This window comes from Tasmannia lanceolata, unplaced genomic scaffold (genome assembly GCF_043159265.1).
Source record: "Tasmannia lanceolata isolate RefF3 unplaced genomic scaffold, GAP_Taslan_0.1 ptg000008l, whole genome shotgun sequence".
Classification (NCBI taxonomy): domain Eukaryota; kingdom Viridiplantae; phylum Streptophyta; class Magnoliopsida; order Canellales; family Winteraceae; genus Tasmannia; species Tasmannia lanceolata.
Window position 1 is genome coordinate 5,212,695 of NW_027518685.1, and position 22,694 is coordinate 5,235,388.

General features: G+C 36.4%; 2 protein-coding genes across 3 annotated transcripts; one reads left to right on the top strand and one right to left on the bottom strand.

Moving 5' to 3' along the window:
- Positions 1-134: 134 nt before the first annotated feature.
- Positions 135-5,390, bottom strand: LOC143882480 (uncharacterized). Its single transcript, XM_077385957.1, has 5 exons — positions 5,216-5,390; positions 4,980-5,126; positions 4,279-4,899; positions 1,158-1,966; positions 135-1,031 (listed from the first exon to the last, which is right to left on the bottom strand). Exons 1-5 carry the CDS (start codon positions 5,388-5,390, stop codon positions 135-137), a joined length of 2,649 nt encoding a protein of 882 aa, XP_077242072.1.
- Positions 5,391-11,272: 5,882 nt separating this feature from the next.
- Positions 11,273-20,258, top strand: HDG2 (homeodomain GLABROUS 2). Of its 2 annotated transcripts, none has more exons than XM_077387423.1 (12): positions 11,273-12,033; positions 12,898-13,106; positions 13,216-13,333; positions 13,542-13,730; positions 14,192-14,635; positions 14,743-14,844; positions 17,198-17,398; positions 17,501-17,675; positions 17,832-18,103; positions 18,541-18,630; positions 18,737-19,125; positions 19,878-20,258. In XM_077387423.1, the coding sequence occupies exons 1-11, from the start codon at positions 11,935-11,937 to the stop codon at positions 19,100-19,102; spliced, it is 2,265 nt and encodes a 754-aa protein (XP_077243538.1). In that variant the 5' UTR covers positions 11,273-11,934; the 3' UTR covers positions 19,103-19,125; positions 19,878-20,258. The 2 variants fall into 2 exon arrangements, with proteins under 2 accessions (XP_077243538.1, XP_077243537.1); XM_077387422.1 differs by having other exon boundaries at positions 11,274-12,033; positions 18,541-18,636.
- The last annotated feature ends 2,436 nt before the right edge of the window (positions 20,259-22,694 follow it).

A 22,694-nucleotide genomic window follows, 5' to 3' on the forward strand; every position in this document is an offset into this window, starting at 1 on the left:
CTGACCGAAGAGACCGAGAAACATAACAGAAGGACACGGAAATAGAAAATACTGACAAACTGACGGCGAAACACTAACTTCTTTGCTGATTAAGGCGGAGCAAAATGGGGGTGTCTATACATACGCAAGTAATATCATTCACCTGATGATGGATATGCATAGTACAGTCTACCAATGCGCCTCCCCCTTTTCCTTCGGTCCCATATTTTTTCTTCTGCTTTCCATACCCAAGCAGTTGGAAATTCAACATATTTCAACAATCGAGCATCATGAAATTCATTATTGGCCATCATCCATGCTGTAAACATAGTAGTAGAAATACCAGGCCTGGATAGGACAGTAGGGAGGTCATCTCTATCAGAGAATATTACAGTCTGCTCATTCGGCAAGTGAAATTGGAGACGCTCAACGGATGGACGTTGTGCTTGTAAATCAAATTCGAAAATTCTCCAACAGGCCTCCAGTGCTGATATGTATCTGCAATCAAGGTATTGCCTAACCTCATCCTTATCATGACGGAAGTTGACAGTTGGTTGTATGGCTGATGTAGAATTTGGCTCAAGAACAATTGTAGCTCGATCGGACCCTTTATGAAGATATTTGAATAAATACTTAATTACCTTTGTTCTAGCGCACAACTCAACATTGATATGCGAATTGTACTTAAGCAAAAGGGCTCGATTGTATGGGACAACCCATCGGTTATCTATTTCCTGTCTTCGAACTGTAGCATTTCGACCATCATTCCTTCGACGATAGTTAGCAAATCCATTAATGTCAATAACTGTCTCAGTATTAAAATTCTTAGGATATTTCTTAGAGCATTCACCACCAACGAAGCATGGCGAGTAAGGATTGGCCTCTCCGCAAGGACCATGTATCATTGTCTTTGAAACTATTTGGAAAGCCTGAGGATCAGTATCTTTATTAGGAAGTTCAGCAGAAATGAAATTATCAACGTCAGCTGGGGTGAGAAGCTTATCTTGATTTGCAAGTGTTAACAAAATATGCGCATGTGGCAATCCCCTCTTCTGAAATTCCACAACATGTATGTCTGTTCGTAGGAAAAGTCGAAAGACACGAATTGGTGACCAAGAAGACTACAATGAATATAAATTCTAACAGTAAATATATATGTGGTAGTTTAATATAGATACTCGAAGAAGCTTAAGAGCATGAGGATAAGAAGCACCTGCAACAACGCTTCCAAATATCTTTTCGCTGCGAAGGTCATTTATAAGTTGTTTTTTCTTTATATTGAATACTCTCGCGACAATGTCAGGTCTATCTTCAACCCTCTGACCGGGAATTAGCTGTAGTGCTGAATTTATTTCCCATTTTGCATTGCATGTAAATGTTATAAACAAATCTGGAGGGCCATACCATTGACATATTGCCATTGCATCCTGGAAAGCTTGAGCCATGTATCTTGGACCTCCAGTGAAGGAAGAAGGTAAAACCAGCCTTTGTCCAATGCTTGCAGCATTATGATCACCACTTCTTACAGCATCCTGCAAACCTTCATAGACATTAGCACGGAGTTGTTTCTGATTGGTCCGTACCCAATACAATCTTTGTTCTTCAATTGCCGCATAAGCATCAACCACGAATTGTTGGAATAAACGGCCGGATCTCATAAGTGTCTTACCTTCCAAAGGTCGGTACTGAATCCGGTAAGCATAAAACTCTCGCATACTAACAAACTCTCGTTTACGGCTGGTAGAATTAGGATTTGATCTAATAGGTATATTGATTCTCCAACCATCCTCTCCATATGGAAATAACAGAGGATACTGTAGAGGCATATACGCGGGGTGGCACTCGTTTATCCTTTGGAGAAATCCATCATTGGTGCAAAGAATAATGTCACGACGCTCAACAATCTCAGACCCATCACCAACCATTAGTGCAGCGACTTCTGACGCAGTAGGTAGATTATATTGCCTAGCATCTCGTGATCTCTGTTCTATGATTCGAATACGCAGGTCAACAGCGGCACTATTTGTAACGCCCCGGATTTTTGAAAATTACCAACTCGGTGCGTAGAAGAATATTACATCATCTTTCTCAAAAACTTTCATTATTCCCAAGATCTCAAATACGTTTAGAGGATTTACAGAAATTAGGTCTAACGTAGTACATCGTAATTCAAGACATAGTTGATACACATTTAAAACATATTTGTCCTTTAGAACAGTTCTGCATTCAACTTTAGCATTCCTCATCTTTCATCTATACTTTACCTGGGATTTGGAACAATAAAACAAGGAAAAAGGGGTGAGCTCAAATAGCCCAGTAGGGTATAAACAACAAGTGATGTAGAATTGTCAAGCTCATAAGAACATGATATTTTGCAGATAGGACATCTCACATTATAAACATGGAAAGAAAGAATAAGCACAACATGCTTTCCAAACGTATAGAGAAAACTTTCAGAACTTGATATCAAGATATATAGACTTCATTAAGCATAGATGCTTTCATTCATAGCCATATCTCGGCCCATTCATAGCCATACCTCGGCTCATAATCCTCTAGATTTACACTCTCTAGAGTCGTCTTTACCCACGTGCACATGGAGGACTATAACGCGTCCACCCGTCATCATATCATAACTCAGTCCATATTCAGAATTAGGGTATCACAAGATAAACCCTAAACATAAACATATCTCACGGAAACAAGTTTCGAGGATACAAGTAAAAATCATTTATCTGAAAGGAATGGGGTCTGAAAGAAAGGATCCCCCTTGGATTCTCATCAGTTGTGGATCTCAGAATGATAGAAACTCTTATGGTAATAGAAAATCATTTCATCCAGTATAGCAAAAGAGAATCAAAGGAAGAAAAACCCTTACATATAGCAAAAGAGAATCAAAGGACCTTACATATAACTTTTCGGTCACAGGTTTGTTTGAGCTTACACCTTGGAGTGGATAACCTGTAAATATATTCTAATTTTATCAAATGCATGTTTTAAGGCAGTGTCTTTTCTGTCCAGGTAATGTCCATCTATGTCCAAAATAATGTTCCTTGTGTTCAGTGTGGACCCCACATGTTACTATTCATGTGGACCCCACATGTTACTATTCATGTGGACCTCACATGTTACTATGTTCAGCAGTTCACCATTCTTTGATTAAAGTTTACTTTACGGTTACTATGCTAGCATTTCACCGTTCAAATAAGATGATAAAACTTGCATAATCTATAGCGAGTTATCGCCTCTTATGCATGCTTTATCTTGATATTTACATAGGTGGATATTTACATAGGTGGTAGAACCAACCATTTACTTTACGGTTACTATGCTAGCATTTCACCGTTCAAATAAGATGATAAAAATTGCATAATCTATAGCGAGTTATCGCCTCTTATGCATGCTTTATCCTGATATTTACATAGGTAGTAGAACCAACCATATTAATAAATATTTTAACTATCTATATAAAATAAATACTTTAACTATTGAAAGACTTACCTTGATGAAGTGGATTTCCTTTTCCTTCTCCTTTCTCTCTTTTTCCTCCTCTTTCTTTACTTTTTATTTTCTTCTCCTTCTCTTCCTCTATTTATAGATATATTTTCACCTACCGTCTTCGACTATTCTCTAAGAAAATAATAATTAATCTTATTTAATTATTATTTTCACCTACCGTCTTCAACTATTCTAAAAAATAATAATAAAATAATAATTAATCTTATTTAATTATTATTTCACCCGTCTTCAACTACTCCTTTAAAAATAATAATTAATCTTATTTAATTATTATTTGTGGGTCCTGCTTGTTGTGGGACCCGCTTGTGTGGGCCCGCTGATGTGGGACCCGCTGTTGGTGGGACCCGTGTGGGGTCTGCTAATGTGGGACCCACTTTTGGTGGGACCCGCTTGTGAATAGTACTTTGTGGGTCCTACTGTGAATAGTATTTTTAAATAGTGCATCTCAATAGTGAACTTGCATAGTATTTCTGCATAGTAATCTTGCATAGTGACTATTGTGAATAGTAATTATGAATAGTGACTATTGGTAATTTTTAATATATGTAAATATCTACTCCTTTTTAGTTGACATCTGGGGCGGTGGCTTAGTGGTAGGAAGCCGTTCAATCCTAGCTCAGAGTTGGGTTCGAATCGCGTATGCCCCATTATGCCAGATGTCCTCATGCCCGATTAACTCGAGAGAAAAATGAGTAATGGCCGATGATTACCCACCTATGAGGCCATTTTATATATATATATATATATATATATATATATATATATATATATATATTTTACCGGTTCTTACACTATTAGCCAAGAAATCCCTCACATATCTAAAAGTTTGTACATATGGATTGGTAGTGTCAAGCATTTGTCTTAAACCAGCAACGACATCCTCGTTAATGGTAAACCGACCATTGTTAATGTGAACAGCATCCATCCTATTTTTGGCCTCATCGCCTGTCACGCACACATATAGCTGTGCAAACATTGGTTTGCAATTAGGATTTGGTAACAATGACCCAATCTTGTGGTAGTTAGAACCTGAAATCCTAAAAGAGTACGGACTACGACCATCAACAATACTGTGATCAATCATACCGCCTATGGAAGTGAAGCTATACATCGAATTATAAGCACGGATAAGCTCCCTAAAACACGTACGATTGTTATCATATATTCCTCTATGCAAGTCTTGCAAGTAATTTGGTGCCTCACCAAGCAACGGCAACTGAATTTTGCTATCTTGACAACACATGAAAAATCTTGGGACAGGGCCGGGCTTAGAAGATCTTTCTTGATTCCACATTAATGCTCCACAGAATTGGCATCCCGTATTTGGAGGGCCGAAATCCCAAGTTTCTGTAAATCCGTTATATTCTCGAAATTTCCTCTGTGCAGTATTCGATGTAGAGCCTGGGAAAAGTGCAATTAAGACATATATGCAACATATTTAACCATTAATTAATGAACATCAGACTTGGCCAAATGCTAACCTTGATGAAAATTTTGACGTATGCCGATTCGTAAAGTTTCTTGTGGCAACGAATCCCTTTCGGACGACTCAATATGAATGTCATTCGAGGGGAAAAAATTGAACCCCATGAAGTGATCGATATCATGTGTACGTTGTGCAGGAATATCTGTAAATTATATATCGAAACATGTTACCAAAGATATTTAATTTGTAAGTATAAGTGAGAATGAATCTCATAATCAGGCACAGCCTAACCGTCGGGATAAGATCGTAGTCTGATTGGTGGAATAATATGTTGCGGAAATGGTCGAATATTAATATCAATGGAGGAGGCCAAATCAGTCGACACGCGGGTACTGATAGCTTCAGATGTTGATGCGATATTGAGTCTCTTCATACGCAAATATCTAATTCTACGTTGGCGAGCCATTTTCGTAACGTATTTTTTCCGTGCAATATCTATAACAGTAGATACTTAAATCTTCATGTAAAAATAAGGAAAGTAAAGATAATATACATTACACCTATGGAGTCCAAATATACTCATGTGCACAACTGTGTGTGTCCATTGTGAAGGGGATTATGAAGCAGTAACAATATGCCTCAATATAACAATCTGTTTTGAAAAAAGTATGAAATCAATATCCATGATATGCTTTGAAAGGTGAGACACTATTGAGCATAATCAAGAGCATAATCAATATCCATTAAAGTGTGAAAGAAGTATCAAGAAATGAAAAATCAAGAGCATAAGAAATGGCAAATGTTGCTAGCAAATGAAGAAAGAAGTAATCATCACACATAAAAGCCATGTTGCTAGCAAATGAAGAAAGAAGTAATCATCACACATAAAAGCCATCCTAGGTGCAAAGATGCAGGGCAAATGTTGATAGCAAACCAAGAAAAAAAGTAATCATTACACAAAAAAGTAAATAAGAGTTTTCAATGAAAAATTACCTAGAAATGGTTACAAAGTTTTTAAATTACGAAAAAAAATCCGAAGAACATGTAGTAATATATGACAATTACGGGAAAAAAGTCAAAAAGAATCCAACAGGAGAAATCCCCAAAACGATTTCCCAGATTCAAAAGCCACCCTGCTAATAGCTTCATAAACATAAAACCCCACCTTGACTATGCAAAAAAAACCAAAAAGAATTCAACAGAAGAAATAAAACCCCACCTTGACTATTCCAAAAAAATAAAAAGAATTCAACAGAAGAAATAAAACCCCACCTTGACTATGCAAAAAAAACAAAAAGAATCCAACAGAAGAAATCCCCAAAACGATTTCCCAGTTTCAAAAGCCACCCTGCTAATAGCTTCATAAACCTTGACTATGCAAAACAAAAAAAACAAAAATAATCCAACAGAAGAAATGCCCAAAACACGCGGCAGGGGTGAACAGTAAAAAAGGCTTCCGGCTTATTATAGTAGATAGTGTTACTAGTATCACACTAGATGAATGGTAAAATTCAACAGTCTTGATTTCACATATACTTGTCCACAAGTGGGGCCCAAAATCTACTTTCGTATCAGAAATAAAACTCAATTTCTTGTAAATTACCCTAAAAATACTAGCAAGAGCCGATCAGAAAGGCCTTTAATAAAGTGAACAGTGCAACCATCCAAAAAAGCTAGTTTATAGTGTGCACAAATTAACTACACCAAAAAAGGTGGTCTGCTTGTGCTTAGTTTTAAATATGGAATGACCTACTTTAACAATCATCATCATGAATTCTCCTAAAAATGCTTCTATGCTTATACCATCTCGATACCAATTGCTGATTTTTGTTCTAAATTCAGACCCGGTTCTCAGGTCTGGTTGCTGATTTTTGTTCTAAATTCAGACCCGGTTCTCAGGTCTGGTTGAGCTTTTGCTAAAAATGAATTGGAATCAACCCGAACCCAACCAGTTTTTATGGTAAGAGCTCAATTAAAATTCCTAAAATTCAACCAGAGTTGCAAACGCAACCCTATCGGTATGCAAGTCTACCAAAGGCTATCAGGCTTATTATGGTGCCAAGAGTCTGAAAATTTCGTAAGTGAAGATTGAATAGCTTAGAAAGCTTCCCATGGAGCCTTTTGGGCCTAACTGAATTGAGCTTGGCATCATAGTCCATTAAAAGCCTGAAAAGTGACCTTCGGGCCTAATGATATTTGCACTACCATGTTTTAATAATTGCACAAGCTCAGCTTAAATAAGACAAGATGAGCTAGTGCAATTATCAAAACATGATAGAGCCAACGTCAGTAGCCTTTATATAACTTATTTCAATAGAGTTTAAAAAAATGCGGATTTGGACCAAAATTCAGCTAAGAAAAATCCTCGTCGACTCGGTGCAGACGCGACCAAGAACACGGTTGATGCGACTGAGTACTCTATTAACATGGTCATAACTCATAACTAGTGAGAGTCAAAGGAATTTTTATTGTCTCTGTGGAGCAAAATGCGGAATATGGTGGCAAAACACGGAACACAGCCAAGAAAAAAGGGAGTCGACTCAGCAGAGTCCACGATGACGCGGGGGAGATTTAAAACTATGGTAAATCCCCTCATGTTTTTATTGGGTATTGAACGACTCGACTTGACTCATAGGCTTTTTTTTAATGGCTCGACTCAGATAATTTGAAACAATATAACTCTAATCTATAAGAATTACGTATATTAATACTCTCCTGGGTCTATTTCATAACCCCACAAAAGTGTTATTTTCTTGGCTCATTTATCAAATCACATATATACAACTACATATAGACATTTTGTTGTGTTTTATCACGAGATAGTTATTTTCTTGGCTTGTTTATCAAATGAAGTATATACAAAGACAGATAGACATTTTGTTGTGTTTTACACGAGATATTACTAGCTTTAACAAATTTTATTTACTGCTACGAAAATTTTTGGTAACTTTATTTTTAGATATTGTTTACCCATACATTACTTATAATACTAATAGAGGGCTGCTAGCAAAATTGGATTTCATTTGGAAAATAAAGACGAAGGTGGATGTTGCCCTTGCGCAGGAAGACAAGGAAGTGAGCCCAAATCCCCATAAAATGCAAAAAACTAGGGCGCAAGTCGGGTCGGGTTCAACCCGAAAAGAAGTCAGGTCGGGTTGAGGGTTGAGGGCTTGGGCGATCCGACCAAACCCGACATTTTTTTGTCATTTTTTTATTTTTAGTAAGCATAAAAAGTCGGGTTGGGTCGGGCCAACCCAACCCAACCCGAACCGAGTTGCACCCCTACAAAAAACCCCGGAAATGACCAAATCATCCGTCAAACCACTTTTGTCTATTTTCCAAACAAAATCCGACTTTGGAAGTGTTTTCCATACTAATATATAGCTAATAATTCAATTTCTAGTGACATATCATGTTTCGAGGAAATTCTTTAATTATATTTTTGTCACTATGGTCAAAATATTATGATTAGATATTGTCTCTGGATCCTCGAATTTGACCGTTGAGCATACTTTATCATAACAAAATCATTTAATAGTATTTCTTGTTTTAAAATTAATTTTTATGAAATTAGTCCCATTTTTTAGTACCTGGGACAGCCAACTTCGGTGTATCTATAATTGCTCATGTCTTTCACGTGGGCCTGATTCAACGGTTCTGATTGTGCATGTTCTTTCACTTTTGAATTTATGGTAAACATTATAAAAATATTTTCATAAGTTAATTAATCAATTTATCTTCTAGGATGACTTTTAAATTTCCTCTGAGCTCTACAGGTACAGTACAACAAGCCGACGGTTTGCTTGTTCACCAATTTAATTTCTCGTTTATTTGTAATATAATTAATTATGTCTTTTTTGTTAGACTTTTGTTAGTTGCTCATGGTATTTGGATCGAACTAATCTAATTTTCATGTGAATAGGAAATTTGAATCTGGTCGAACCCAAGTTTTATTTCTCACCTACTATTTGTGCTTAATAACCTTAAAAGGGATAAATATTTTCTTAGCTGTGGAATCAAAAGCAAATATTCAGAAGATGTACAATTTGCCTTGGGTGAAAACCTTCAGATATTTGGAAAATATGATATCAGCTTAGATGATCTCATGAAAGGAAGCAATTATCTGTTCGAATGGAGATATTAGGGTTAGACATTTAATTAGAGCCACCCATACAATCAAAGTAATAGTAAACCAATCCAGAAGAAGGAAATATGGCTATACATCTTAATCCTTAGAAAAAATCCATCAATCATATGCATGCAAACTTCACTAATCCTATCATATAACATTGTTCCTCAAGAGTAGCCTAGGTATTCTTAATGATCTTCCCATTAATTAAGCATGTTAATATCAAGACATTTAATTTCACGCGAGATAAGTTGGAGTTGGTATTCTTAATGATCATTCCCATGGACACCATTTTTTCCACCACTTGGACGGCTAAGAGATTTTGAGCTAGGCCCCACCAAATCAACGATGAAGATATTTGGGCTGGTAAGTGGCTAAATGCACTGCATTATCGTTTTATTAAATGCATTTCTCTGTACTTGGACTAAGAACGGTCAACTTTCTGATTAGAATTACAAAATCACACTCCATAATTTCGTTAGAAGAATGGATTAGGGAAAGCAAAGATAAAGATATATTAAGACAAGATTAACATTGTCGTTTTGAAATAGGGTTTGAGGATATCGTATTCGGCGTGTTTGGGGTGGAATATTGGCCAAACGTGGGATTTGGGAACAGTAATTTGGAGCCTTATTTAAGGCAGGGAATAAGGCGGTGTGGAGGGAGGTAGAATAGGGAGAAAAAATCGGGGATAGATTAAATGGGGATATGGAGAGGATGCAAGCGAGGCATGAAGGTAGTAATGAGCGTAAGTCGTGCAGCGGGTAGCGTGGTCTGAAGTCATTTAATGAGTGATTGCAGGAGGGGGTGTATGTGTGGTTGGATTTTATAGGAATCCCAAGCGACTCTCTCTCTCTCTCTCTTGAATTTAACTACATAGATTGTATTTTTATTTACCAATGTTGGGTCTTTTTTATTTTTTTATTGATTGGTGGGGTTGGGTTGTATTATTTGCAAGGGATTAATGAATAAAATACAAAGTTTTTTTTTTTTTTTTTTTTAACCTATGTTGGGTCCTTTTTTGGGGGGTTTTGTTTGGAAGGTGACTTCTATTACTCTGGATGAAATTTATTTAATTTCTTCTTTCTTCCGTCCAAACGTTCAAGATAAATCTCACATTGTAGATAAATAAATCAACAAATGAAAGGGGAATGTATACGGCATATATCGTATCAACATATAGGTATAGGCTTATCTACGAGTCTGGTATAATACGTCATTTTAAATGTATAGGTAATGCCAAAAAAACATATTTTTCTTTAAGTACAGGTCCGATATATATATATATATATATATATATATAAAATAGATTTTTCTCTTTAATTTTGGAATCTTGATCGATCCGCCCCACTCAATCGATCCGCATTAGAAGCAAAAGTTGACGTATCTGAACAATCTAATATGGTACTAATTTTATATGAGAGCGCCATCTTCGCTACCAATTGGGTGCAAGCTAGCCTTCTATCTATGGTTAATCAGTCTCTCATCATATATTGTCTTGGGAGAACTTTTTAAGTGTGCATGTTATGTATTTTCTTTTATCAATTAGGATAAATGTTATCAATGATTTTTTTTCTCATTTTTCCTCATTTGATTGTGCTTTTTCTTATCTACAATGCAAACCATTCAATGATTCCTCCCATTCAAATTATAGAAGTTGCTATACTTACCTTGTATTGAGCTTGCTTAAAAATAGACTAAGACTACCCATTGCTTTCTCTAAATTTTTTATTTAAATTCAAATTTGAGTGAAAGACCAAAACAATCCCCTACATTTCTATATTATTAAGTATAGGCATTTTCTTGTTTTCTCCTGTCTATAGAAAACTTCTTAAAAACTAATACAAAAAAACATGAAGCTTCATATCACCTTGCTAAAAATGGGATAAAATTGGGAGTTCTCTAAAGAGAGACTCAAAATTTATTTCAAAACAAAATAAACAAAGAAGTGTTTGAGAACAAAAGACTATAAAATACAATAACAAGTTAAGTGAAAAAAGGAAGCCTATTATTATTATTATTATTATTATTATTATTATTATTATTATTATTATTATTATTATAATGAAATTAAAATGTGTAAGATTTGAAATTTTTGTGGAGTTTGGTAGCCGTCATTTGTTTCATCTTACCCCATGGGGAAAAATAAACATGAGATGCCCCGTTTCTCTCTCCTTGACAATTACATCTCCTCTCAATAAATGTCATTGCACCCTCTCTATGCTCTCTGCAATTACTCCTCCCTGCCACATCCTCTCCACCTGTTTCCCTTTCTCCTTCCTCCTCTTCTCCTTTCTCTTTTCTTCCCCTTCTCTCCATCTCCCTCTTCTTTTCATGGCTTCCTAACGTCTCTTCACTTATTCTCTCCTCCCTATGAACAAACACGAAGAAAAGCTCTTGATCAAACTCTCAGGGGAAAAAAAGGAAGGTTTTGACGATCTAATAGCCCCCAAAACAGATCTGAATCAGAAATAGAAGGGAGAAAGAGAAAATATTCTCCAGGATCTTAGTATCTTTGTTTTGTTATCGTTTTTTGTTTTTTCTCGTAAAAGTATTCTCCCAGATCTTGGTGGCTTTGTTTTGCTTTTTGTTTTTGATTTTCCAGTTGTTTTCTCGTCAACCCTTTGCTGGGTTTTTTAAGGTTTTGATTTTTCTGTGTCTTGTTGTTTGGTACGTTGAAGGTAGAAGATACTTAGTCTCTGCTGACCTAATTTTGAAAACAAAGCAATATCTCTTCTATCTATTTTTTAGTTGTGAAACGTCTGTCAACAACAGAGAATCTAATCAACACACAGGAAAAGGGAGGAAAAAATTCTATATATAAGAAGAAGAAAAAGAAGAGCCTAGGAGAGAAAGAGATTAGGTTTAGGGTTAAAGAAATATGCCGGCCGGAATCATGATTCCGGCAAGACATGTGCCGTCGATGATGGGGAGGAATGGGAAGGGATTTGGTGGTACATCGGGACTCACGCTCGGTCAGGTCAGCTGGTCAATTCCCCCTTATTTTTGCATTTCCATTTGCATGCCTTGTGCTCCTCATATTTATCTTTGTTTCTTAGTGTGGTGGGCTTTGGTTAAGCCATGTATTAAGCCATTTGGAGATAAATCCTTCTCGAAATTCGAGAAACGCGGAAAGTCTTCTCTGGCAGAGAGAGAGAGAGAGTTTTATCTACTGCATATAGAGAGAGAGAGAGAGAGTTTTATCTACTGCATAAAAGTTCAGAGAGAGAGAGAGACTAGTGCTTCTATGTTTACAAATATTTTTGTAAGTAGGGAAATTCCTCCATGAGATCCATTTTGTGTTTCTTCTTCTTCTTTTTTCCTGTTTAGAGCAAACTTTCCTACTTTCACACACACACACACACACAGAGGTCATCCTTTATTTTTATTTTCTCTTCTTTTTTTTTACTCTTCGGCTTTATTTTGTTTCAATCAGTGCTTTTATGTATACAAATATTTTTTTTAAGTAGGGGAAACTCAAGATCCACTTTGTGTTTCTCCTTTCTTTCTGTTTAGTACAAACTTTCCTACTTTCACACATACACAGACACAAATACACAAAGATCATCCTTCATTCTTATTTTTTTCGCTTTATTTTCCAGATCAGCCTTGTTTCTTCGTTTCTTTCCCTTTTTTTTCTGTCGGCTTTTCTCTTGTATATTTAAGACATGATTTGCCTTGCAGCCTCTATTCTCTCCTTGTTTTTCTTTCTCCTTTTGTTGTTTTTCATTTTCCCCTAACTTGGGTTAATTAGCTTCCTTCTCTAAGTAGCTAACTTGGATTCTATTGATATATTATAAAACCCTAGCCTTCAGAATCTAAAGGATCTGTTCCTATGTTCCAGCCTAACATGATGGAGGACCAACAACTCCCACTAGAGATGAGCCAAACTTCAGAAACCGAAATCGTAAAGCTGAGGGACGAAGATTTCGACAGCAAATCCGGCAGCGAGAACCTCGAAGGGGCGTCAGGTGACGATCAAGATCCCAATCAACGGCCGAAGAAGAAACGATACCATCGCCACACCCAAAATCAAATCCAGAAGATGGAATCGTAAGTTTGAAAACCCTAATGAGAAAAACTAAACCATCTAGGTTTAGTTCATTTACTACTACCTTTTGATTATTAGGGTTTGATCGTTTTTTTTTTGTTTATTGTTCAGTTTTTTCAAAGAATGCCCACATCCGGATGACAAGCAAAGGAAAGAGTTGAGCCGTGAATTAGAGTTAGAGCCTCTGCAAGTCAAGTTCTGGTTCCAAAACAAGCGCACCCAAATGAAGGTAAAACGCGTGTGCATGGGCTACATTGCTGGCGCTGACCACGTTTTATAGTATCAAATAGTATATATCTTTGAATCTGAGTGCTTTGGTTTGTGCGAAATATCAGCTAAATATTATTTTAGTCTTTGTGATGGCGAGTGCCCATTTTATGTAATCTTTCCTTACATTGTTTTAACTTTTAACTATTCTTCTCTCATTTCACTGGCAGACTCAACACGAACGCCATGAAAACTCACAGCTAAGAGCTGACAATGAAAAACTTCGTACCGAGAACATGAGGTACAAGGAAGCACTCAGTAATGCCTCTTGTCCCAACTGTGGGGGCCCAACCGCGCTCGGCGAGATGTCATTCGATGAACAACATTTGAGAATTGAGAATGCTCGCCTGAGAGAAGAGGTAGAGATATGCAAAAAAAAATCAGAGCTGGGTTTGAATGATATAGAATTGGATTAAATTTCCATCTAGATACCGAGAATGAGAAGAAGAAAAACAAAAATTACATAAAAACCATATCAAGGGGGGGAAGAAAATTTTAAAAAAAAATCTAAGCGGGCCTAGAGTCTCCACCCTTGCAAGCCTGTCCACTTCACTGTTCGGCCATCTTCTTACATGATGGAAAGGGATAGAAGACCCCTCCGGTTAGGGTTTAGGATTCATACTAGTTTGATTGAGATTTTTAAATGGCTGTTAGGGTTTTAGATTCATACTAGTTTAGTACTTTTTGAGATATTAGATAAATGGATATCCTTCATTTTTTGAGTGACTTTTCAAAATGGGTGTTCTTCATTTGCTGTTTTTCTTTGAGTTATTCTTCTAATGGGTGTCCTTCATTTTTCTATGTTCATTTTGTTCTACAGATCGATAGGATTTCAGGGATTGCAGCGAAGTACGTTGGAAAGCCTATGGTTCCATACCCACTTCTTCCCCCTTCAGTTCCTTCTCGTTCATCGCTCGAGCTTGCGGTTGGGAACTTTGGGGTTCAACCAGGAATGGGAGGTGAAATGTATGGTGCTGGAGATCTTCTTAGGTCTATCTCTGGACAGCCTGAGATAGAGAAGCCAATGGTTATCGAACTTGCGGTTGCAGCCATGGAAGAGCTCATTCGAATGGCTCAAATTGGGGAACCTTTATGGTTACCAGGTCTCGATCATTCTATTGAAATTCTGACTGAAGATGAGTATGTTAGAATGTTTCCTAGGGGAATTGGGCCGAAACCGTTGGGGCTGAAATCGGAAGCTTCTCGCGAAACTGCCGTAGTTATCATGAATCACATCAACCTTGTTGAGATACTTATGGATGTGGTAGGGGAATTTATTTTCATGTAACAGTTTAAGGGCATTGCTTTATCTTATGATTCTGGAGTAACGGTTATCTATATGAGAGTATTTATCTTTGATCTAATTGGCAGAACCATTGGTCGACTGTATTTTCCGGCATTGTTTCGAGAGCTTTAACACTGGAAGTCCTGTCAACAGGAGTGGCAGGCAACTACAATGGAGCTTTGCAAGTGGTATACTCCTACTCTTCTTATCCTTTATCTATGTATAGAGGGTTCACTTCTCTTTGGTTTCTCAAAATATATTGTATATAATTTCGTAAGTGCTATTTGACATAAGTTGATGGACAATATTCTAAGACTTCAAGATGTTCGGCTCATTTCTTCTCCTTTATATGTTTAGAGTTTAGGGTTGTTTAGTAGTCGAGCATACATGAATTTTTTTAATCATTTACTTTTTCTTTATTGCCTCATGAATCACACAGGATTTGAAATTTCTCACTTCATAAGTGCTATTTCTCACTTGTAATTTTAGGCAAATAGTTTTGAAAGTAAATATAATTATTTGCAAATAATGCTTATTGTTAGGATTGGTGTCATGGTTTCACCCAAGTGGAGACTCTCTTTTGTAGTCCCTTATTTAGAGTAGAGAGAGAGAGAGAGAGAGAGAGAGAGTGTGTGTGTTAGACAGTTTGGAAAACCATGGTAAGGAAGGGTTGTAAGATTTGTAAAAAATCTCTTGCATTACTCATTTATCTATTTCTCACAGTAAAAGGTTCGGTTCATTACCCGTGGACCCAAGTTATGAATTTTGTTTCGTTCGTTATTTCATTTTGGCCACGAGAATGGGACGCTTCGCTGTTTCAGCCATTTCGTTCGACGTTTCGGCTATTTTGTGTTGGAGTGCTATGACGACCAAGAATATTTTAATAGTTAAAAATATTAAAAAAATGAAAATATATATAAGAAACAATTAAATGAACCAAATATGTAAAAACCCTCTTTGTTACTTAAAAAATTAAATATACTGCAACACATAAAAATTCAAAAAATAAAAAATTGCTAAAAATTGGAACAACACAGTCATCCTCTGCAACCTAATCCATCATAACAAAAAGGTTGTAAAGATCCAACGTTTACTTGAAAGAAAATCACTATCAACTGAATGTCTGTGTTGACCAATACTTGAGTAGATGAAAAAAGTTTTAGAGACCAAATTGTGAGAGTTTTTTAAACTAATTTTAGGGTTTAATAATATTTGGACATGATAGAATTTATGAATTTGTAAAATTGGAAAAACACTAAGTTATATGGGTTATGGGGAAGAAGGGAGTCAAAGAAGTGAGGGAACAAAAGTGAGAGGAGAAAGAAGAGAACGAGGGAAAAAGAAACAGGAAAGTAGTAGGAGAGAAGAAATAGGGAAGTAAAGGAAAAGAAAAGGAAGAAGATAAGAAAGAGTGGGGGAAAGAAGGAGAGAAGGGGAGAAGGGAAGGGAAAAAGAAGAGAAGATAGGAAGAAGAGAAAGAGAACAGGAGTGAGGAAGAACCTGGCATGGGTTTTTATTTTCTCCTTTTTGAAATTTGTGTCAAACACAAAGGGGAAAGGGTTCATGACTTTCTCCCAAAGTCAATTGTGATCTCTCTCTCTCTCTCTCTCTCTCTCTCTCTCTCTCTCTCTCTCTCCCTTTTAAACATCCTTTAGTGAGTTGGAGGCCGGCTCCGATCCTGACCAACAGGATATTTTCATTTATGTTTAATAATAATTGCAAATGAGATCATTTCACTTAAGTCATTAAGTGAGACTTCAATGCACAAACTTAAAGATCAATGAAATAAACTCTAAAATAGATATCTTGTCATAAACATGTATTGCGTCCTCATCCATAACTTCCTCAAATTTTGTGCAAAGTGAGGGTTAGTGTTGAGGTCGTGTAGGGATATTGCGAGCCGTATATGATATGGACAAACCCCTCATCTAGGCTTTAAAATATCAACATAATGAAATATAAAATTATAAAAACTAAACAAATGAAAAGTCCACATCAGAGTGAGATCTTTCAAGAGAGAGATAGGCAGAGTTATGGAATGTGGGATATGGTTAGAATTAATCTCTTGTAATCTTCACTTATCTATTACTCGTAGTGAAAGGACCGAATCATCGCCTATGAACATAAGCACTACTGTCGAATGATGTAAAACACTCGTTTTATTATTGTGCTTGTTCATTTCTTATTTGTTTTTCATGTTGTCAAATCAGATTGGGTCATCAAAATTTTAGTTATAATAGTTTTAGAAATGACATAGTTAATGGCTTGTAAATAAGCCTTAATGTACCATTTGAAACTAAGGCTAACTTAAATGGTTTAATTTTCAAATATGGACTGGTTTTGGTGGCATCCCAAAGGGTCTTCCTGTGAATGAATGGGGAGTTTTAAAACAGCAAAATACGAGACTAAGTATTCTTGTATCCAGCCAACGTGCAGAAAAGTAACATATTCCATCAGAACTAAAATCATGCGTGAACGTTACGTTCGACTATTTTGTATTTTTGGCTTCTTAAGGACGTGGTTTATCTTATGAATTTTCAGATGACAGCAGAATTCCATGTACCTTCACCACTTGTTCCAACTCGGGAGAGCTACTTTGTGAGGTACTGTAAACAGCATTCTGATGGAACTTGGGCGGTGGTCGATGTTTCCTTGGACAGTTTACGCCCTAGTCCTGTATTGAAATGTCGAAGAAGGCCATCGGGTTGCTTAATCCAAGAAATGCCAAATGGTTATTCAAAGGTAAAGAATGTTATTAAACATATGGTAAGCAAACACAGCTTAATTTCACTTCAAATTTGCAATATGTCTGATTAATTGGAATGCTTGTTATACATTCACTAGGTCACATGGGTTGAACATGCTGAAGTCGATGATAGGGCCGTTAACACTATCTACAAATCGCTAGTTAACTCTGGTCTTGCATTTGGTGCAAAGCGATGGGTCGCCACTCTAGACCGCCAGTGCGAGCGCCTTGCAAGTGTGATGGCCACTAATATTCCTGCTGGAGATGTTGGTGGTAAAATTCCATTTTATGTTACAATTATATTGAGCCGAAAGAAATTTGTTTCACTAATCCTGAGATTTCTTTACCTCAGCATTTTCATAATCTGAGATCCCATTAACTTGTTTTGTTACTATAGTTTTTTGTTTTGTTCTTTTTGGTATTGTACAGTGATAACAAGTCAAGAGGGGAGAAGGAGCATGTTGAAGCTTGCTGAGAGGATGGTGATAAGTTTTTGTGCTGGTGTTAGTGCTTCTACAGCTCATACATGGACTACTTTATCTGGGAGTGGTGCTGAAGATGTGAGGGTTATGACTAGAAAGAGCATAGATGATCCAGGAAGGCCTCCTGGTATAGTTCTAAGTGCTGCAACATCCTTCTGGATTCCTGTCCCACCAAAGAGAGTTTTTGATTTTCTTCGCGATGAAAATTCTCGCAATGAGGTATTTTTTGTATCTGTCCTTTTCTCCTTCACATTAATTTGTTGCAAGAGCTTGCATTTCCCATTGCAAAACTTGAATGGCTATTGGGATTTGGATATATGTTTGTCTAACAGTTAACTTACATTAGTATACTACATAAAATCCATACTACAAAAAAAAATACAGTAGTATACTACTTAAAATCCACACTTGACTTGTTTTTGTCAAACATGCCTTAATCTTCACACCACGATCAAGATTTGAGAATGCTGATCAAGTGATTATTTCTAGGTTTCACATTTAACATTTTTCAAAGCAAAAAAGTACAAATGTTGAAGAGAATTTTGATGATCAAAGAAAGATACCCTTTGCCAAAAAAAAAATCTAGTATCCCGAAATTCATTTTCTAGGAGAAAAGTGCTTTCTCATTATTCCTTACACTGTGGGTACAATGGCAGTGGGACATTCTTTCGAATGGGGGCGCTGTTCAACAAATGGCTCACATAGCAAATGGTCGTGATCCAGGCAACTGTGTCACTCTATTAAGGGTAAATGTAAGTTCCTGTAGCTAAGTTCCTTTAAATCAAAACTCTTATATCCAACATAGTAACTAGATTTAGACTAACCCAGTTTCAATTTCTCTGATAATTGTAGAGTGTAAATTCAAACCAGAGCAACATGCTGATATTACAAGAGAGTTGCACTGATTCTACGGGTTGCTATGTAATTTATGCTCCCGTTGACATCTCTGCAATGAATGTGGTTCTAAACGGTGGAGATCCAGACTACGTGGCGCTCTTACCGTCGGGTTTCGCTATACTTCCCGACGGGCCACCAATGCATGGAATTGGAATTGGTGAGGTTGGGACTGGTGGATCTCTACTTACTGTTGCATTCCAGATCTTAGTCGACTCTATCCCTACGGCAAAGCTTTCTCTGGGATCAGTTGCTACAGTTAACAGTCTCATAGCTTGCACTGTTGATAGGATCAAAGCTGCAATTACGTGCGACAATGCATGAACCAGGAGGCCTTACATATATGGGTAAGTTAAGGTTAGTTTATTATATGTGCATTTCAGGTTACAGATTTCTATGATTTCTTAGGGGATCGATTCAAGCTTACTAACCTCTAGATTTATAATTTAGTTTAAGATTAATGAGGTTTTACTGCTTAGAGTTTGGTTTTTGGGTTTGAGGGCATTTTGAGGCCTAAGATTTTTAAGGTTTTAGGGTGAAAGGATGGTAGGATTGATGTTGTGGGTTTTAAACTAGAGTTATATGTTGTGGGTCGGGGCTTTCTATAGCACTTTTATCTTCAACAGGATTTTTTTTTTTAAATAAATTTTTTTCCCAGTTTTCCAGAAAAATTGCAAACCTACTAGACCCTGGATTTTTTCCTATCATGGAATGCTATTTTCCAAGCATTTGTATCATTTTTTTGTCAATAGATCCAAACACTCCCTCAAGCCTTGCTTATACCTTTTTTTTTAGTTTAAGAATTTTTTAGTTAAACCTTTTTCCGGATTATTTTTTTCCTGTAAAAGTTTTAGATGAAAAGCATTACCAAACCTTGGAAATTTATTTTCCCAGGGATTTCAGGGGAAAAAAATCTTGGTTGCAAAAAAATTGCCCCCAGTCCAGACTTGTACAGTGTTAATGAACAGTTGTTGTTGACCTTAGACTCCAATATTTTTTCCTCTTCAAATTGCAGCCATGAATAAAAGAAATTTCTTTTTCAGCATCTCCTTACAATTGGATAACTGCAAACTGCTCCTTTTACCTTGTTTGTTGACAGTAGGAAAAAGGTGGCGTGGATTTTTGGGAATAGGAAGTCAAGAACGCACCTCAGATGCTCCTTGCCATGTGGTGTTTCGTAAAGGCCATGAAGCAGTGAGCACATTTCACCACCATGCAAGGGTATTGGTTCGGGTATTGACTTTCCCTTTTTGAACTTTTTTGGATCTTCAACCCCCCTCCTTTTGGCTTTTCCTTTTCTTTCTGTTCTTCACCTTTCCTAGACTCTTTTCTCTTCTCCTTTCTGTTTTCTTTCTTTGTTTGTGTGGTTTTAAAAGCCTTATTAGTTGTGGATGGAGCTCAAACCCATTAAAAAGACTTTGGCTTTGTATTCCATTTCAAGAGCTATAGAATATCTTTGTGTGTTATTATCCAAACTTCATTTCCATTGTCTGTCTTATGTATTCCAATATTAGGGTTGTATTTTTTTATTTATTTTTTCTCTATACCATCTTTACCATCCTTGCCATGAAGCAGTGAGAACAATTCACAACCATGCAAATGCTGCTCTCTAATGAATAAATAAAACAATATGGTAGCAATCAGACAAAATATTTAAGTTTAATTGATATTTTAAATGTGTCTTAAATAGCAAATTTGATTGTTCTTCTTCACACAAGCAGGATAAAGGGTTGAAATTTTTATGAGAGATATTATGAAATGATTAGATATAAGAATTTTGAAACAATTCTTTGGGGGCTTTGTATCTCAACCTTGAGGTCATATGCTCAAGCCTAGCTTACAAAAAAAAAAAAAAATCCTTGAAACAGATTGTCTAATTATATTTAAAGCAAATGCGTCTGTTGCGTATGAAAGTGATTTGATTCGTAAATAAAATATTAATGGAATGATAGATGATTGAGTCAAACGAATAAGATTAAAGAAACAATTAGTAATTAAATAACAATAATGTGAATGAATAAAATAATAAATGAGAAGGGTTTAGTACTTACCGATTCTTAAGATTTGTCTTTTCGATAGTTGATGAAGACCGCAAGCTAAATGTGATATAAGAATGATCCAATGCATGACTCTATTTTTGTTCGTCTGTTGCATGTGATAATGAGCCCTTTTGTTTCTTCTCGTCATAGTCTAAGAGAGACTGAGAAGAACTTGAAAATTTTGGAGAGAGGCCTCCTTTTATCGTAGAAGAAGAAAGGGGAGGACCGGAGGAGAGACGTTGGGAAAGAATGGAACAGAACAGATAGCTTCTTAACACATTAGAAATCTTTCCCTTAAATTTTGGCTTTTTTCTTCATGAAAATGGCAAAAGAACAGTCCCATTCCATGTGGCACGTGTGGATTTGTTAGGTCCCTTCTACTCTAGGTCTCCATATCTATCTTTAAAAATGAAAGGAGATGACCAAATTTTTGGATTGTCTATATGTTTTAACAAAAAATTTTAAAATCTCCCCCTTGAATCTTGTATGGGAGACTTTTTTTTGGTGTGTGTGTGTGTGTGTGTGAGAGAGAGAGAGAGAGAGAGAGAGAGAGAGAGAGCTCTTCAAAAGGTAAGCTTCTTATGTTTTGTAAAATTTAAATTCAATTTGTTGAAGAGATTTGGTAAATAGATGACAGAGTTTTAGCAAGTATAGATTTGGGCGTACAGTTGGCAGATAAAAAAATAAAAATACAGTAAAATTGAAATTCAATTTGTTGAAGGGATTTCGTAATTAGCGGAGAGAATTTTAGCAAGTAGAGATTTGGGTGTAAATTGGGCTGATAAAAAATTAAAAATATAAAATCATTGGTGAATTTGTACAATGATGTAATATTTGATTTTTTAAAATAGAAATTTTTTTAAACTAGGTGATGACATATATTTTTCAAATTCTGCTTACCTAATTTTTGTTAGGAAAGAAATGTTTAGTCTGTTCTCAGATCCGATTGCCTCGCTGGATAATGTACAAGGTAGCTCTAAAAGTTGGCTATTTTTCAAAGTAGCAGATAGACTTTTAGGGGCCGTTTGGGTACGCGGATTTTAGAATCTGGGATTTCTCAAAATTGTAGATGAGAGACAAGAGAAAAGTGGACCTGCCGTCGTTTTCTGATTTATTGCCCTTCTCTCCGTCAGCAAGAGAGTAGCAGGTCATCTCATGTTTCCAGGTTTTAGAAATCTCGAGATGCGGGACAGCAGACATCAGCTTGATCATGAACCCTCTTTTACACTATTTTCAAACTAAAACCTAGATTCTAAAACCCCCGTATCCAAATGGCCCCTTAATGAAAGAACCGTTCATAGCAATGACTTGGATATATTACAGTCTAAGTCCTTCAATGCAAAACTGATACTCATATTACAGTTTTGTATTGTTGTTTTTTTCAAAATTTCTATAAATGTGCCTCGGATGTTTTCAAGTGCTCCCGTTTTCAAAGTCGAATCTCAAGTGAATGCTCCTGTTTCAATAGCTTTCTTGAGAAAGGCCATTTGGGCATTTCAAGAACGTTTTCCTTGAGCTCTTTCCATGGAAGTTAGATTATATGTAGTTCTCTCAACATGTTATCTGCGACAAAACCAGCAAACGTTCTCTCAACATGTTATCTGTCATAGTGGACTTGCCGCATTGTAGTACAGTTCCAGCCCAATATTGGATAAAATATATGGCTTAATTGCTTAAGCCCATTTAGCAAATGGCTCATGATTCTTTTATATGTTAAGGTCCAGATGGAGCCCACCAACCCCCAATGTCTCTGTTCCAAGCTCAGATGGCAATTTGGTTCAAATAATTAACGTATCCTTGTTTCTAGGGGTGGCAATGGTTCGGTTTCGGTTCAGTTCGACCTCCAAACCCAACCGAACCAAAATTTGAATCGGTTT